General features: G+C 36.6%; 2 protein-coding genes across 2 annotated transcripts; both read right to left on the reverse strand.

The window, feature by feature from the left end:
• On the reverse strand, positions 3,096–7,151 carry LOC109709666 (mitochondrial succinate-fumarate transporter 1). The gene is made up of 2 exons (XM_020231990.1): positions 6,538–7,151; positions 3,096–4,064 (listed from the first exon to the last, which is right to left on the reverse strand). The coding sequence occupies exons 1-2, from the start codon at positions 6,985–6,987 to the stop codon at positions 3,528–3,530; spliced, it is 987 nt and encodes a 328-aa protein (XP_020087579.1). The 5' UTR covers positions 6,988–7,151; the 3' UTR covers positions 3,096–3,527.
• LOC109709591 (probable protein phosphatase 2C 32) lies at positions 10,746–13,533 on the reverse strand. The gene is made up of 4 exons (XM_020231889.1): positions 12,995–13,533; positions 12,085–12,432; positions 11,512–11,691; positions 10,746–11,223 (listed from the first exon to the last, which is right to left on the reverse strand). Exons 1-4 carry the CDS (start codon positions 13,460–13,462, stop codon positions 11,062–11,064), a joined length of 1,158 nt encoding a protein of 385 aa, XP_020087478.1. The 5' UTR covers positions 13,463–13,533; the 3' UTR covers positions 10,746–11,061.

The following is a 17,594-nucleotide window of genomic DNA, read 5'->3' on the forward strand; positions in this document are numbered from 1 at the left end:
GGTTGAGGAACTGCTTGGATGTTAGCAGTTACAATGACGGATGAGATGTAAAGTTACGTACAGTTTATTATCTTTTAGGTTAACATGTAGTATTTTACCATTTCGTTGCCTTTTGGCTCAGTTTTCATAAATTTTAGTGTTAACACAAGAATATAAAATAAAATATTATATTTTATAAAACAGGTATTTTTTTTTTTTTTCTTTTTTTAGAGATAAATAGCACGCTACCCACTTCGTTTATTTTATTTAAAAATAAACTTAGCTAGAAATGCGAATCAACTAGGATTCGAACTTGGGTTTCGAATACCAACCATTAAATTTTTTGCCACTTGCTTTAGGGATGGTCGGTAAAACAGGTACTACTCTTAAGTTATCTTTTTTATAAGGATATGTTCTTACAGAGATATTATCATAGGGTAATGTGTAATATTTTGTAGTAATAATAAGTAGTAAGTTTCCTAATAAAATTGAGGTTTTTTTTTTTAATTAAAGTTCATTAACAAATATTTATTCCTTTTTCTGTTATGGGAAAGTGGAAACTGGGTACAGAAGGGTAAGATCATTAAATATTAATGCAAAAGCATGTTGACAACTTGACATGCAATGGCTTTGGCCGCACGTCAAGATGCAGGCGCTCTCACGGCCCCACCACTCACATGTTTGTTGTGTTCGTGTCATTTTTTGTGTGTGTGTGTGTCAGTGTGTGTGTGTGTTTTTTTTCTCTTTAGCAAGTTTTATGAAGTACACATGTTTGTTGCGGTTGAATTCTTTGAACCTCAGGCGCCACTTTGCTTTCTGAATTACTATCTCTAATATGTCTTTTTTATTATTATTTTAGAAGATCCGTAAGCGTATCCTGATCATCCAAAATCGTTATTATCGTAGTTTGCATTAGATATTTTATTTATTAGGGTATGTTTGGATGCGTGAACGTCTTAATTAATTATATATATTTATTCTCTCTATTTTAAGAGTTTTGCAACAATAAATTAGCAGATTTATTTAAATCATTTTTCTAATGGTAAACACCGATTTCATTAAACTTGGGGACTACAAACATGTTATCTTTTATCAAATTTATAGCCTGAAGGGGCTGAAAAAAAAAAATGGAAGAGAAAGTGGATAAGTAAGATGGCTGATGGCATCACCAAGAATAAATTTGGCGGCCAAACTGCAGGCACAAAAGGTTGGCCATTAATTCCGACCCACATGCCTTTTCCCTAAAGGGACCACCAAAACCCTGAACCCCCAAAGCTAGAGAGAGAGAGAGAGAGAGAGATTATTACACCAAGGACATATTGAAAAAGAGAGAGAGAGAGAGAGAGAGAGCATATGAGATATGTGGGAATGGGTAAAGGGGGTGATCTTGGCCACAACATATAACAGCACTATCCATAAAAGCTCAAAAGCAAACCACTATTCAGCCACAGAAGAAGTTGTTGAGACACGCAAGCATGGAAAGGCACTCTCTCTCTCTCTCTCTCTTTCCTTGTCATATTTGTTCGCTTCCTCCTCCGCCTCTCATCGACAAATAGATATACATAACGGAATGCATGCAAGGGCCACACAACCTTAAATCACCGCCTCATTTTTTGTACATTCTCTTGAGAGAGTTGTGAAAGCTATATTCTATCTCGTGCTCTTTTTCCCTTTAAATTAAGGACCCTTTTTGGAAAGCTACATATTCTTCCCTACCCCCGTGGACACCGGAAATGTACAAAGGCCAGTAGCAGATTTAATGCAGGCAGCAACTACTTGGTACGTAATTGGTCGGTCCGATGTTCTCCTCGATAGTTGTTGATTTCGACCATCATTTTATTGTATCGAAGAAGAAAACTCCAAAATATTTCTAACCTTTTTCCAATCGTCTAGCATACGAGTTAACTGAAACATCAAAGTGATTGTATTTAACCGTCGCAATTATCAAACTAGGCCTCACAAACAGTACAACAGTTTACGTGTTGAGAATTCCGACGACTACTGCAACCATATTTCTCCTATAACGAACAAGTTCTATAAAATTACTTACTTTTTAAACTATTGTTTCCTATGTAGAAGAGTTGATGATCTAAAGCCTATACAATTTTTTTTTACAGTTTCGGGCAAACATGGTGGACCTGGTTCAAGCAATAATTTCTGGGGAATTGGAGGGAGCTGTAAATTAACCATTAATTAATATCTCTCGGGTTCCCACTTCCGAGGCGGAGACAGCTCGCGTGGTGCGTCCGTGCGTATCAGCTAATACTAACTGAAGGGCTACAAAAGCTTCTGAGCCCACAATTTGCACCACGGGTCCGGTCCGATCCGGTCCGGTCCGGTTTTCATAAACGAATGTCTTGGGGAAGCATTTGGACATCATCCTTCCTCCTCCCCCTGGCAGGAACATAACATAGGGTGCGTTTGCTTGTTTGTCTTGCAGGAGGTCTCATCCCTGCATGCATTGTTCTGAAGGTATACGAAACTGATATTCTTAAACACTCTCCTTGATACGTATTTAGTTTCTACTAGCACTTAGCAGAAATCTAATAGGAATCGTACAAAAACTAAATTGAAAAGTTCTGAACAATAACTAAATGAGATCCAAAGCGGGTAGCATACTACCTATCTCTCACTCTCTCAAAAAAAAAAAAGAAGATCCGAACCGAAATCAAATTGGAAGAACTAACAAGTTCGAACATCGTATATTCGGATTAGGGCCAGCGTCCGGTCACGTATATTCTTTTCTGTATAGGGTGAAAAACAAAGTATTTCTTATGGTAATACATGAACAAAGATGTGGAGAACAAAATAATAAAAGGACTAATTAATAATGGCATCATCAAGTAGTAAACAAGGTCGCAAATGTGTTCTCAAATATCAAGTACGTTCACTTCTAGAAATGTACGATCACTCAAAAAGATACAAAGCTCAAGAGTGGGGCAAGAAACCTCACCAAATAAAGCCTATATATATATATATATATATATATATATATGGGCTTTCGGCGTAACATAACAGGTACCAGGTTGCCTACTGAAAGAAATATGAAAAGGAGCCTCAGAAAAAGCTATAAGAGTGTTATGAATTAAAACACTCACCGAATAAGAAATGAGTCATAGGCAAAACCCTAAAAAGCATAGAGACAACAAAGTTGATTCTCAGCCAATGGGTCTTTTTTTTCCATTTTTCTCGAGGCTCTCAAAAATGTTCATATACAAATAGAGAGAGGCGAGATCAAAGCAACTCTCCAAGGAAGATTACATAGGCTTCGGATTATTGAAACAATGAAATAGTCCGGTAAAAGCCAATTATACTAATGCAGCAAAATTTTGAAATCAACCAATATAACAAACAATATGGATACCTCTGAACTATAACAATGACTAGAGTTTTCAGAACTATGAAAGCTCAATCATACGCCATGGAGATTTCTCCACCATTTCTCTGATCGAAATCCGGTCAACAAATCGGTTGAGTGAAAAGATCATACGAGGACAAGAGAAGGAAAAGGGATTTTCAAAGTTCAACGAACCTGCGAAGAATGCAGATCACAAGTGAGCACTCTGCAGATATCTCCTTTCATAGAATCCAGTTACTTGATCTGCAACAGTCCACATGATTGCTTGCCCAGGAGGAATCCTCATAAGCCTAGGAAGCAATCCTTTCCATAGCGCAAGCAACCCCTCTTCGGCATGAATCGTTCTTATAGCATGAACCATGCCCTTGTATTTGCGCTCACCACCCGACTTTCCTTGGGCCATGAGCCTTGTCTTCACCACATCGAAAGGCCCGGTACAGATAGGCCCGGCCGTCCCCGCTAAAAAGCCTGAGATCATAGACTGCCATGGCTGAAGAACTTTCCCATCGCCTTCGTGCTTCTTCCAGACAACGACGTCAAATGCATTCTTGGCAGTGAACATGGCGGCTTGGTTCGTCCCGTTACGCATAACTGTTGGGGCAGCTCCAGCCCACAGGCCCAAAAGGCCTTCTTCGCGAATGATCATTCTCGCACAGTGTATGGGGCCCTTGTATTTTAAAAGCTCGGGGCTCAGTCCTCTTTGTTGTTGCAATCTGATCTTCACCACCTGTATTTAATTAACAACAACAGTTAAGTCTCATGGACGTTACAGGGAATGCCAATGTTCTCCTCCTGTGTACATAAAATAACGAAAAGAAAAATTTAAAGGAAATTAACAAATTTAACAAGTATCACAAAATTAAAGGTTTTTGTTTATCAAATTAATCTTACCCTTTTCTCTTTAAGATAAATGCAACTTATACCTTAACAGTAGGAAAATATTACTTGCTGAAAAATAATATGTATTGGTTATCGTGATAGCAGGGTCTTTGTGAAAGAAATTGCCATAGCAGGGTCTTTGTGAAAGAAATTGCCTGTCTAACCTAAACTTTCATCCCTAAAAAGGCAGAGAGAATTCCATTCCTGAATAAACCAACAAAATTCAATCACTAAAGAGGAAAAATGAAAGTTTGATATGCATATTGCATCCATGTTGCGTCCATATTTAGAAAAGGGTGATATAAGTAATACACTATATACTATCCTCACAATATTGCGTCCATATTTAGAAAATTACTCTCTCATGCTGCACTTGCTTAAAACCAAATACAAACTTGTGCCAAGTAACAAAATGGTAAAAATTAGACTAATGTCCACTTCCTCAATGCACAGGTATCTACTTATAAACATATAACAATCAAGGAAAATTCCAGCACTACAAGTGGCTAGCACTCAAACAATATGAGATGTGACTCAAAGCACCAATTTCCTAGTTGGCAATCCCATTCACTTTTCTTGAGGAAATGAACTTCTGCAATGTTTCTAAGAAGCATCTACAATGCAACGTTAATCAGCAACAATATCGTTTGATTAGAGAAAGTAGTCTGCTCTGTTTAAAGAAAGTTGGCAGAATCTACTTTCTCCAGTTGCACACACATATCAACCAACGATGTCAGTAGATAACACAAAACATTATCACAGAAGCTGAGATACAAAAGGAAGGCCTTGATAGCTTTGTCCCATGATCACATAAACTCTTTAGGTAAATTATTTGCAGCATCAACAGAGCACAAATACCATGGCTTTTTAATGACCCAAAATAAAAAATAATAATGGATAATAATCTACTCCTAGGAATACCACACAATATGACTATTGTTGCTATATTTTCATAAATCAGGTGTTCTCTAGAGGCAAAGTTATATTATGACAAAGTTCATGGCTTCTACGCAGAGCATATATGTTTGCTCACTTCTGTTTAGTTTGAATGTTCACTCAGAAGTAGTATTCAATATAGAAATATAAACATATGTTTCATCTTTCCAGGGCAATCATACTTTGTTTGAAGAAGTACATCTTCAAGATATGTCGATATAAAAGAGTTAATCCCGTGTCATATACTACAGCATATCGTGTTACAAAATTATGCCTTCTCTTGTTATTATTTGGCTCGGTGCACATAGGCTAGGTCTATGCAAATTATTTGAAGAGATAAGAAATTATCCCATTGTGGATCAAGTGGATCAATAGTGCTTACTCACAACTTCTATTCTGAGTTGGGTTAAGTTGCGCTCTAATTAATTTAAAACGGGGGCCTGCAGGGAAAAAGAATATAATTTGCACTAGGAATACTACTGTAGGTTCATGAAACTTATATATATATGCATATGCATTGAGACTCGAGCCATGGTGTGGCAAATTGATGTTGCACGGCATAGGTACTAACACAGCAAAAAGAAAATTAAATAAAAAAATAGTGCATAGCATCTTAACATGTGGAATGAGGTTCAAGCCTTCAAGGTCGTCGGAAGCAAAGCAAAGGTTCTCGGCCAATTGCTTGTGCGATTTGGTTTTTTTTCAAGGAGACTGCATAAAGAAATTTGATCAGAAATTATGTGCTTCCCTAATCTATCTTTTTTAATTAAGGTTTCGAAAAGTTCTTTTGGTAAATTTTTTAGATGCTTTTCTGGGAACAAAAGAGGGGTGGGTTACACCGTAAAGCTCTTGGTTTTTTGGTTCATACATCTCTCCCGATCTTTGGCAATTGCCAAACCTAGTAGATCTTAATCTCTTCTTTCTATATTTATTTCTTTTTATCATTCGTTTTTCTCTGGATCTATGTTAGTTAGTGGCACATGAAAAACAATAATACTAGTCTTCCAACTATGCATTCATCTTCTCAATAGGAAGAGAAGAGCTACCACAAGCAAAACAGTTCACCTTCTTTCAGAATCAGAATATCTATCAACCAAATCTCAACACTACGACCTCAAAAAAAGAAAAAAGAAAAGAAAAAAAGCGAGAGAGAGAGAGAGAGAGAGAGAGCACACATTCACTACCTAAAGGCACAAAATTCTCCTAAAAATCCTCAGTGGCATTTCATCAAGCAACATTAAGCCTCATCGATCGATCGTTCGTGCAACTACAAGCATAATGTTTTAAAAAAATCGCCCAAAAATCACATCTATGTATGCATTTAACACGCCCCGTTTCAGAGATCAGGAAATTAAGAGGGGACAATCTAGGGTTTGGGAGCTTGCCTCGAAGGGGGTGACGATGAGGAGGGCCTCGAGGACGCCGGCGCCGAAGCCGGACAGGAGACGGGCGCGGTGGGAGAGGTGGCCGGAGGCGGGGTCCTTGAAGGCGGATTGGAGGAGGGCGTTGGAGCCCATGCGGAGGGCGTACTTGAGGGTGAGGTGGGTGGCGAAGGGGGTCAGCCCCTTCCACAGCGCGCGCGCCCCCTCCGTGCGCGCCACCGCCGCGCCGCAGTGGAGGATGCCGCGGTACGCGCCGCCGCGGTCCAGCTGCAGCCGCGTCTTGATCACGTCGATCGGCTGGAGGCATGCTGCCTCCACCACCCCCCCCACCGACCCCGCCACCGCCTTCATGTGCGCCGGAATCTCCCCCGCCTCCCTCTTCCTCCTCCGCACCGCCGCCGCCGCCGCCTCGCCGGGATCTGCGCCGGCCTCAGGCATCGGCAGCGGCGGCATCGTCGGAGGTGGGAGAGACGAAGAGTCAAAGAGAGGGAGATGGGACGCCTCGTTCGCTTCCTCTCTCCTTCTCCCTCTCCCTCTCACTCCGCCCAATTATTTAGGAAGCCAATGAAGTTCCGTACAGGAGTCGGTGAATGGGTTGGTTTATACTTTATACTTCCTATTTTTGGCTTCGGTGAGGATAAAAATTTTGTGGGCACGTCCCCAAACTAATAGTTTGGGGACGGTGCATAGGGACGCCACGTAGTCCATTCGACTCGACGGTCGCCCTTCCACTTTCTCTGCTGCTCTCTCTCTCTCTCTCTCTCTCTCTCTCTCTCTCTCAAAGTATAAGACAATTTTCTTTTGGAAAACTTCAAATACCCCCTCGTGGTTTCACTTTTTCTCACTTTTATACTCTGTGGTTTAAAATGTAGGAAAAACTTTAAAAAATCCTCCTTGTGGTTTCAATTTTTTTCACTTTAGTATCATGTAGTTTAAAATATATCAAGTTAGTTTCTTGTGGTTTCTCACTTTATCACTTTAGTACCCTGTGGTTTAAGGTGTATCAAGTTAGTATTATATGATTTTGCACTTTATCACTTTAGTATCATGTGGTTTTAATTTTGTATCAAGTTAGTACCATGTGGTTTTTTAAACTATGGGGTACTAAAGTGATAAAGTGTGAAACCACAGGGTACTAAAGTGATAAAGTGCAAAACTATAGGGTACTAACTTGATACACTTTAAATCGCAGGGTACTAAAGTGATAAAGTGAGAAACCACAGTGTACTAACTTGATACATTTTAAACCATAGGGCACTAAAATGAAAAAGTGTGAAACCACAGAGGGTTTTTTTGAAATTTTTCCTAAAATGTATCAAGTTAGTACTCTGTAGTTTAGCACTTTCTCACTTTAGTACCCTGTGGTTTAAAGTATATCAAGTTAGTACCATATGGTTTTCCACTTTCTCACTTTAGTAATCTGTGGTTTAATATTTTATTAAGAAAAAATAAAACCACAGGGTATTAACTTGATACTTTCAAAAATAAAATCACATGGTACTAACTTGATACAAAAATAAAATTACACAGTCCTAACTTGATACACCTTAAACTATAGGGTACTAACGTGAGAAAGTGCAAAACCATATGGTACTAACTTAATACACTTTAAATCATATAGTACTAAAATGAAAAAGTACAAAACCACAGAGAGGATTTTTAAAGTTTTTTTTTTTTTTTTCTTACATGGGTGGTCATTAGATGGGCCACATAGTGTCCATCAGCATGATCCCCAAACTATTAGTTTGGGGATATAGTTTGGGGACAGTCACCATAAAATTTTTGTCCCTTGGGTGAAGTCATTACTCGTGTTCATTAATTTGACCTAATAAACGTGATCTGTACACCTGAAAACGTAATAGGTTACAGAGTCTTTGAGCACAACTCACTGAGTCACTGTACACCCCCACACTTGATCCCTGCTTTTAGCTTATAAATAAATCTCACCACGTTTTACAAATTTTATACAACTCAATAATTAGAATGAGTATAAAATTTATATTTTTTATATTTGGATGCAAAAGTAGAATTTTTCATTTGACACAACATGATACATCACATGATGCGTATGCCAGCTTTTGTTGGGAAAACGGCCAGGCACAGCCTTCGCCAAAGGCTAACCAATTTTTTTTTTGTTAAAAAAAATATTTTTAATTATGACATTAATTTTATAAAGTGTATATAATAATAATAATCTTAAAACGGGCTTAGACAGTTTGGAATAAAAATTTTGTGGGCATGTTATTTGTTTGGGAACGATGCGGCACGCGGCGCCCATCAGAAAACGGAAAAAAAATGTGGGCTCCGATTTTTTAGAGAGAGAGAGAGAGAGAAAAGCAGATGAGAGAAAGGGGTGGTCAGGATGGGCACCTGCACGCCACAAGGCGTCCATCAGTTCAGCCCCTAAACAAGTTGTTTGAGGACAAATACCAATAAAATTTTTGTCTCTAATCAAGTTGTTTGAGGACGGATGCCTATAAAATTTTTGTCTGACAGTTTGGGATGATTTAGAGCATCTATTTGGAACACCGAATTTAATGTTAATAAAATAAAATGTTGTCATGGATGATGTTATTGGATTTGCTTCTTCAAGCTTTCTAAATCTTAGAATCAGAAAGAAGGTAGGCTTTTGCTTGTTGTTTCTGGATTCGACTTGAGTGCTCGGCTTCAAGCGTTTATTGTTGAAGCCCTGTTTAGGTATTATCACCTTTTGAAGTATCTACTTCCAGATAAGAATAATGGAGGAATTGCGAGAATGTTTAAAACATGTTGAAAATTAATTGTAACTTTTTAGAGGCACAAAGAGCACAAAATTTTCATCTATTATTTAGGTGAAAATCGAACCTACTATATCTAATATATTTAGAATAGCAAGTTGCCTATGTACAGCTTATACAATTGTGTTCAAAATTAAAAACAAAATAGAGAAATGATTCGGTACTTTTTTAAAAAATAAATAAATAAATCTTAACCGTTGATTAATAGAGGGTAAAAATATAACTATATTAATCAACGGTTAAGATTTTTTTTATTCAAGATTAGTTTGGTAATTAAATAATACAATATTTAAAGAAACTTTTAATTAATTGAGGTCCTAAATTTATGCATTAATTAGCACTACTTTAGAAAATTAATTGATTAACCAAATTTATGCAATTATTAGGCATTAATTTAGAAAAAATTAAATACTTAAAATTTAAAAGTGAAATTTAAATTAGAGGAATTTCATATTACTATTTAAAAACTAAAATTCTACCAAGATTTAAAATACAGTTTATTTGCACCAGTTTAAAACATAATGCATAAAAAACTTAGAGAGTAAGATTTCTACAACTAGATTTCTCTAGAGGAATTTCATATTACTATTTAAATTTTAAATTAAATGATTTAAAAACTAGATTGAGCCGATTGATTTGACTAATCAGATTTTAACCTATTCTATCAAGAATCTGATTTTAACCTATTGAACCGAAACTGATAAAGATAATAAATATTTTAAACAAAATGATAATTTAACTGTTAGAGCTAATAAATATTTTAAATATAATTTTAAACATATAAATTAAAAAGATTAGAATTATTGGTGAGAAAAAAAATAGTTAGGAATTTGAATTCGAATCTGACTAACAATCACAAAACTTATTTCCGAACTCGACGGATTTCAAAAATCCATATCCAAATTCAAAACTGACCAATTTTTCGAAACCCAAAACCAAATCCAAACCAGAAGACTAGAATTCAAACAATTATTTCTGTTTATCATATTTCAAAGTATTTATATGAAACTTAAATTTTTAAAATATAAATTTGAATATAATATTAAATTTTAAATTTAAAAGTAAAATTTAAATTAGAGGAATTTCATATTACTATTTAAAGTTTAAATTCAATTATCACATTGTCAAATCATTTGAAATTTTCCTTATATGAAATACCAAATTATGAAAGGAAAGATAGAGAGAGAAAAAGAAAACAGAAAAAATAAAAATTTTAAAAATATAGTAGATGTAAATGACTAAATTGCCCATGTATTAAAAGACAAAAATATTCTTTTTTGAGGTACCTGGTAATCGGTACCTCTCCCAAAGTGACCTGCTATTGCAGGTCACAATTTTAAAAAAACTAAATCTGAGCCGTTGAATAGGCGTGAATGAACGGTAACCAAAAAAAAAAAAGTATAGAAGCATTACTCAACAAAATATAGCAACAAATAATAGAAAGCACAAGTCGCGATAAATGGCACCCAACTCGACTGATATGTTTCTTAATTGTCAGAATAAGAACAAATGAAGATATTAAACCCTGCCTCCTGCCTTTTTACAACAGTGGGTGTCAGCAGCCATCATCAGTTTATTACAATTAGCATTTCTCAGATTAAGTACAGAAAGAATGATGAATAAACCTTTATTCTGATCCAAACTAAACAAAAGTCGCAAGTTAATTAAAAATTACTCGCGAAAACAAAATCTAGACCCTAAGTCAAATGTGCTAAATGCTACACGAGATAAGTCGATCAACACGCGGGCTTTAGATGAAATGCTGCAGCTGTATTATCATGACACTGATATCATCCCGAGAGCCTCGCGAAGCAGATAGATTGGCGAGTACTTTGCAAGCTGAGAGTAGTGGGGATTTATCGTTCTCCATACACAGCGGTCGAGCAATATCTACAGCCTCCTGATTGCTAACCTAAAGACATAGCAAACAGAGTAATGTCATATTTCTGATCAAATTTAAAAGAATAAAAATGGTAATTACAGGAATGAAAATGTATGGGTAAATCCCGTACTACCCCGATACTGTGACTTAATAACCATGTTTGAGCATATTTGAGACTAAAGTATTTAAATGACGGAGCCCTAGGACTAAGCCACGGCATCGAGATAGACCGGACAACTGAGGGAGCTAGCCGTACATTTTAACCGAAGAATAAAGATGGGCATTTAGGATGATGACATTTGAGAGAGGAATTGTTACCGTATCCCATAATCCGTCGGAAGCTAGAATTAAGAACTCGAATTCAGGTGTAATCTTCAGAGTTTTCGTCTCGGGCTCAGGTATCACCCACTGTTTAAGACTCGAATCTCCGATCCCCCTGGATACAGCGAGGGAGCCTTGCACTCTCCATATACCTCGGTAGCAATCCACATACCCGCCCTGCAAAACATAAAAGATCCAGAGTATAAGCAACTAATTCTTGCGACATAGGTAAGAGAGAGTACCAAACATACTGCAAATCTGCATTTCTGAGCAACTATTTGGTTGCTTCTTATCTTGAAGAAGTTGCATCATGAAATATTCTAGTTTGAGAAGAAATATTATATAGTCTATTGATATTTCTCTTCAGAACCAAAGAATACACATCTACGCTAATGAATGAGATGCATATGCTAGGTTTCAAAAAATCAAATTTAACACAAGGTATACAAAAAACTAGATAGATACCTATATTACCACACAAATTGTAAGTTGGATAATTTACTTAAATTCTATGAATTCTAAGATGCCAAATTGAGAAAGAATTAAGCTTTGCGAATTAAATTTACTTACGAGATTCTCAATTCGGTCCTTCTCATCCGCCCTAGACGGCCGGTGATCGGACGTGAGGGCCTCGGCCTTCCCCGCCCTGCTAAGAACAGCACGGCAGTCCCCCGCGTTCGAAATAACGAGATTACCCTTCCGAAGCAAGGCCGTCACACAGCACGTTCCTCCGCTCTCCTCCGCCTTCAAGAACTCCTTGTCGGTCTTCAAATACCCGATCTTAACCGCCTCCTCTATCTCGCTACAGCTCTCTCCGCCTCTCTTCTCCACTTCCTCCACTATGAGCTCGCCTATGTTCTCGGAGGCAAACTCCGCAGCTTTTTTTCCTCCGTGGCCGTCAAAAATAGCAAAAAATGCCTGAAAATTTATGGAAAAATTAGATGCATCATGTAAAACAACTAGAAAATAAACTATTTTAGAATTCTACAATTAATAACGAGGAATCAACAACTAAATTGACCTCTTTTTGGTTAAAGACAATGATTATAAACTAGGATTTATACATTTGAATGCCCAGAGTTTTTGCCCCTTTTCACTCGTTTCACAGCTTCTAAAATTCTGAAAACTAGTCATACTTGAGCGAACAAAATACTTTTTTTTCTTTGACCATAGTGCGAGAAAAATAACAAAGTTTCATATCAAAACAAAGATTTCGCCTTTTTTTTTTTATAATATCTACCAATAGATGCAAACTTGTCTCGGAAAGAGACACGACTTCTCCCATTTGAACCATTCAAAGTCATCTTGGCCCACAATTTTTCGCGTTTTTACTAATTTAATATCTTCCTAATAATATGAAATTAGACAAATTGACCCCAATAGTGGAAATTTTGAATATTTCGCATGTTAATTTTTATTTTTCAAAATAAAACGAAATAAAATGAAAAAAAAAAATTGGATCAAACCCTAGAAAACGTACCATTTGGGGATCGTCACGGAGATCGAGCGAGGCGCGGTGCCGATCCTCCATCTCCAACCGCCTCTTCCCCCTCTTGCAATACACCGAGAACCTCGCGCTCTCCGCCTCCACCTCGCCGAGCCCATCCGACCCCGCGGGCGCCGCGGCGAAGGCCTCCGCCGCGGGTATGTCGATCCGCGCGGGCCTCTTCCGCTTCAGCAGCGACCCGCCCCCGCTCGAGCACGAGGGCCTCGGCGGAGATGGCGAGGCATCGAAATCCATGGCCCTCGTCGCCCGGAGCGCGCTCGCCCCCCTCTGGAACCGCGACCGGAGGGCGGTGGGCGACGAGCACGGAGAGGCATCGGGCGCCTGGATATGGTGGGGTGCTAGGGTTAGGGTTAGGGTTTCGGGGGAGCCCTTGCACGAGAGGGGCATGCGCGAGGGGGAGAACACGGGGGAGCTCGCGATCGTCGCTACGGTGCACGACATCGTCTTCGTCAAATACCCCCAAAAAAAAAAAAAAATCACCAAATTCCAATTTCAATCTCTTTACTATCTGTTTCCTTCGTCACAAGGAGTTCTCTACGACGCCTATTTATAGCAATAATAACCTGGCATTACAATACTCCGGAGGAACAATTTAATTACCATGATCCAAAAGATTTTTATTTGGATTAATTTCATACAAGTTTCTGAGTGAACTGCAAATTATCCTGTAAAGTTCAACTTTTATATATTGCTCCTACAAAAATTTAAATATTTTTATATATATTTCTATCATTAGGATCTGTTAGAAAAAATTAGTTAATTATAGATTAAAACACTTAACCTTAGTTAGTTAATGAAAGGAATTAACTTTTTTACCTGTTTTCAATTAAGAGTTGGGATTTTTGGAGGGACATATTTGCGATGATAAAATAATTATTTTACTTATAAATAAATAGTACTTTAGTGGTAATAAATCAGAGGAATATATTTGAAAATATTAGGACTTTTATAAGAATAATATATGAAAGTTGAATTTTATAAAAACATATTTGCGATCCACTATGTTTGCAAATCCTTTCGAAAAAACTTCAAATACCATCCTTGTGGTTTCGCACTTTCTCACTTTAGTACCCCGTGGTTTAAAATGTATTAATTTAGTACTCTATGATTTGATTTTTCTCTTTTTATTATCCACTTTATTTTTTTTTGTTAAATCAGTAACAAAGTTAAAACTAAATAGTACTAAAATGAATATTTGAAAAATCTAAGTGAGGTATCTAAAGTTTTTGTATATAATTTAATAAAATATTAACGGAGGATCTGACGAAAAGAAAAAAATAAAAACATAAGGTACTAGTTTAATATAGGAAAAACTTCAAAAACCCCCCTGTGGTTTCACATTTTTTCATTTTAGTACCATATGGTTTAAAGTATATCAAGTGAGTACCCTGTGCTTTCTCACTTTATCACTTTAGTACTCTTTGGTTTAAAGTGTATTAAGTTAATACCCTATGGTTTTGTACTTTATCCTTTAGTATTCTGTGGTTTCACACTTTATCACTTTAATACCTTATAGTTTAAAAAATCACAGGGTACTAACTTGATACAAAATTAAAACCACAGCATACTAAAGTGATAGAGTGCACAACCACAGAGTACTAACTTGATACACTTTAAACCACGGGGTACTAAAGTGATAAAGTGAGAAACTATATGGTACTAACTTGATACATTTTAAACCATAGAGTACTAAAGTGAAAAAAATTAAACCCACCACGAGAGTTTTTGAAGTTTTTTCTTTAATATATTTTAAATTATAAAATATTAAAGCAAGAAAGTGTAAAATTAAAGAGGTAGCATTTAAAGTTTACTATTTTGGATTATTTTTTTTTTTGATACTTTGGGAAAGAGAGAAATTGCGGTGAAGGAACAAGATAACGCGAGTATTTCAGCGAGTCAAAGCTTATACGAGTCGCGTGTTAAAAAGGTGTGGAAATTTGTGCAGTGAGACACGGTCTCGTTGGAACTGATCAGGAAGAAACAGCTGTTGCGTGGACGTACACCAAACACCAAAATAAGGAGGGGGGGCGATAGGAAGGCGACACGTGTGCCTCAATTGCCGGACAAGTTTATCGTTCTACGTGTCCTTTCGCTATTGGGTTTCTTAAAAGGGATCTTAGTCGCTAAGACTTAATCCGCGGACGAGGAAGCGGGGCATGAAGAAGAGTCGGTTCGGGTCGGATTCGCTGTAAATCTTTCGGATTTTCGGGTCAGGATGTATATCCAATTAGAAGTCGGTTTTGTCATACACAATCATCTGGTATCTTCTATGACTGAAGCTATTAAAAAAATAGTTAATTTCAAACTGGTCCCTATATTAAATTACAAATATATTTCTACAAAATTCAACTTTCATATTTTGTTCCTACAAAAGTTCTAATATTTTTGAATATATCACTGCAGTTAGAATCCGTTAGAAAGCTTAAGTTAACTATAAATTAAATATTTAATTCTGATTAGTTTGTAAGCTAATTTGAATAAAAATTGTAAGTATGGTTTGTAATGTTATACTACAAAATAACTCAATTATAGCCACAATACACTTTACTACATCAGATCAAATGAAATAAATTATTCGGATCATCAAATAAGACCCGACCCGTTTGTGGGTGACGATTGTAACGTCTCTCAAAGCGACGTTGGAGGAGTGGGCGGCTGAGAAGTGAGAAGTAGCCGTTGGAAGTGGAGCTGAATTTAACTGGTCAACAAGTAGCCGTTGGAATAGGGCATGAAGGGTTATTTTTGTCATTTCACTGGTCATTCTTTTATGGGAAAACTTCAAAAACTCCTATTTGGTTTCACACTTTTTCATTTTAGTACCATGTGATTTAAAGTGTATCAAGTTAGTACCTTATGGTTTCTCACTTTATCACTTTAGTACCCTGTGGTTTAAAGTGTATCAAGTTAGTACCTTGTGGTTTTGCACTTTATCACTTTAGTACCCTGTGGTTTCACACTTTATCACTTTAGTACCCTATAGTTTAAAAAACCACAGGGTGCTAATTTGATACAAAATCAAAACCACAGAGTACTAAAGTGATAAAATGCCAAACCACAGGGTACTAACTTGATACACTTTAAACCACAGAGTACTAAAGTGATAGAGTGAGAAACCACAAGGTACTAACTTGATACATTTTAAACAACAAGATACTAAAATGAAAAAAATTGAAACCACAAGTAGAGTTTTTGAAGTTTTCCCTTCTTTTATTATGGTAAAGATGTATAGAATCATCAATCAAATATATCTACTGTGTTGTTTTATATCGTTGAAACTGTACTGTGATCCTTCGACTTTATGCAACTCTGAAATGGCCCTCTCAGATAAATTAATGAGTGTATTAAATTTACTGATCATTTAATTAAAATTTAAAAGAAAAAGTAGTTTTTTAATAAATAGCGAAAAGAGTTACAAATTTAATGAAATTTTTATTTAAATTAATGAAATTAGCTCAAATTAGAAAATTAGAAGTTAAAAGACTCATGTGGTTTAATTTTCCTTTTTTGAGAAAAAGAAAGCACATTACTCTCTTTATTTAATTTTTTTAAAAAAATTTAATTGAAAATGTAAAGTAGCTAGATAACATGTTGCCCCATTTATTTATTTAGTTTTTTTAAAAATAAATTTAACTAAAAATATAAATTAATTAGGCTTCGAATTTTGAATCTCGAGTACTAATCATAAAGTTCTTTATCATCTGCAGCGTTACGTTGTGTAAACATACCATGTGAAACAACCGTTGTACTCTAAAAGCTAGAACGGTGTTTAAATATTTTTATATTTAACACTCCCCCTCACGTCTGGGCTCGAGACTTTTTAATCGGCCCATGACGTGGGCTTGAATTAAATGGGAGGAAATTAATATGCTAGGAGCCTGGCGTGATTCGAACTCAGGATCTCCTACTCTGATACCATGTGAAACAACTGTTGTACCCATGTGAAACCGTTGTACTCTAAAAGCTTAAGCTGTTAGAGAACGGTGTTTAAATATTTTTATATTTAACATGTGAAATAACCGTTGTACTCTAAAAGCTTAAGCTGTAGAGAACGGTGTTTTAAACATTTTTTATATTTAACACTCCCCCTCACGTCTGGGCTCGAGACTTTTTTTAATCGGCCCATGACGTGGGCTTAAATTAAATAGGAGGAAATTAATATGCTAGGAGCCTGACGTGACTCGAACTCAGGACTTCCTGCTCTGATACCATGTGAAGCAACCGTTGTACTCTAAAAACTTAAGCTGTTAGAGAACGATGTTTAAACATTTTTATATTTAACATGTGAAACAACCGTTGTACTCTAAAAGCTTAAGCTGTTAGAGAACGGTGTTTTAAATATTTTTTATATTTAACACTCCCCCTCACGTCTGGACTCGAGACTTTTTTTAATCGGTCCATGACGTGGGCTTAAATTAAATGGGAGGAAATTAATATGCTAGGAGCCTGACGTGACTCAAACTCAGGATCTCCTGCTCTGATACCATGTGAAACAACCGTTGTACTCTAAAAACTTAAGCTGTTAGAGAACGGTGTTTTAAACAATTTTTATATTTAACACGTTGGATTAGCAGTT

This window comes from Ananas comosus, linkage group 4 (genome assembly GCF_001540865.1).
Source record: "Ananas comosus cultivar F153 linkage group 4, ASM154086v1, whole genome shotgun sequence".
NCBI lineage: Eukaryota > Viridiplantae > Streptophyta > Magnoliopsida > Poales > Bromeliaceae > Ananas > Ananas comosus.

Bases quoted from the DNA above. Each gene is read 5' to 3' on its own strand.
- LOC109709666 (XM_020231990.1), bottom strand. From the start codon at position 6,987: ATGCCGCCGCTGCCGATGCCTGAGGCCGGCGCAGATCCCGGCGAGGCG. The intron at 4,065-6,537 runs GCAAGCTCCCAA...AATTAAATACAG, and splicing joins TCATCGTCACCCCCTTCGAG to GTGGTGAAGATCAGATTGCA.
- LOC109709591 (XM_020231889.1), bottom strand. From the start codon at position 13,462: ATGTCGTGCACCGTAGCGACGATCGCGAGCTCCCCCGTGTTCTCCCCC. The intron at 11,692-12,084 runs GTAAGTAAATTT...TATGTTTTGCAG, and splicing joins AGGACCGAATTGAGAATCTC to GGCGGGTATGTGGATTGCTA. The intron at 11,224-11,511 runs GTAACAATTCCT...CTATGTCTTTAG, and splicing joins CCGACGGATTATGGGATACG to GTTAGCAATCAGGAGGCTGT.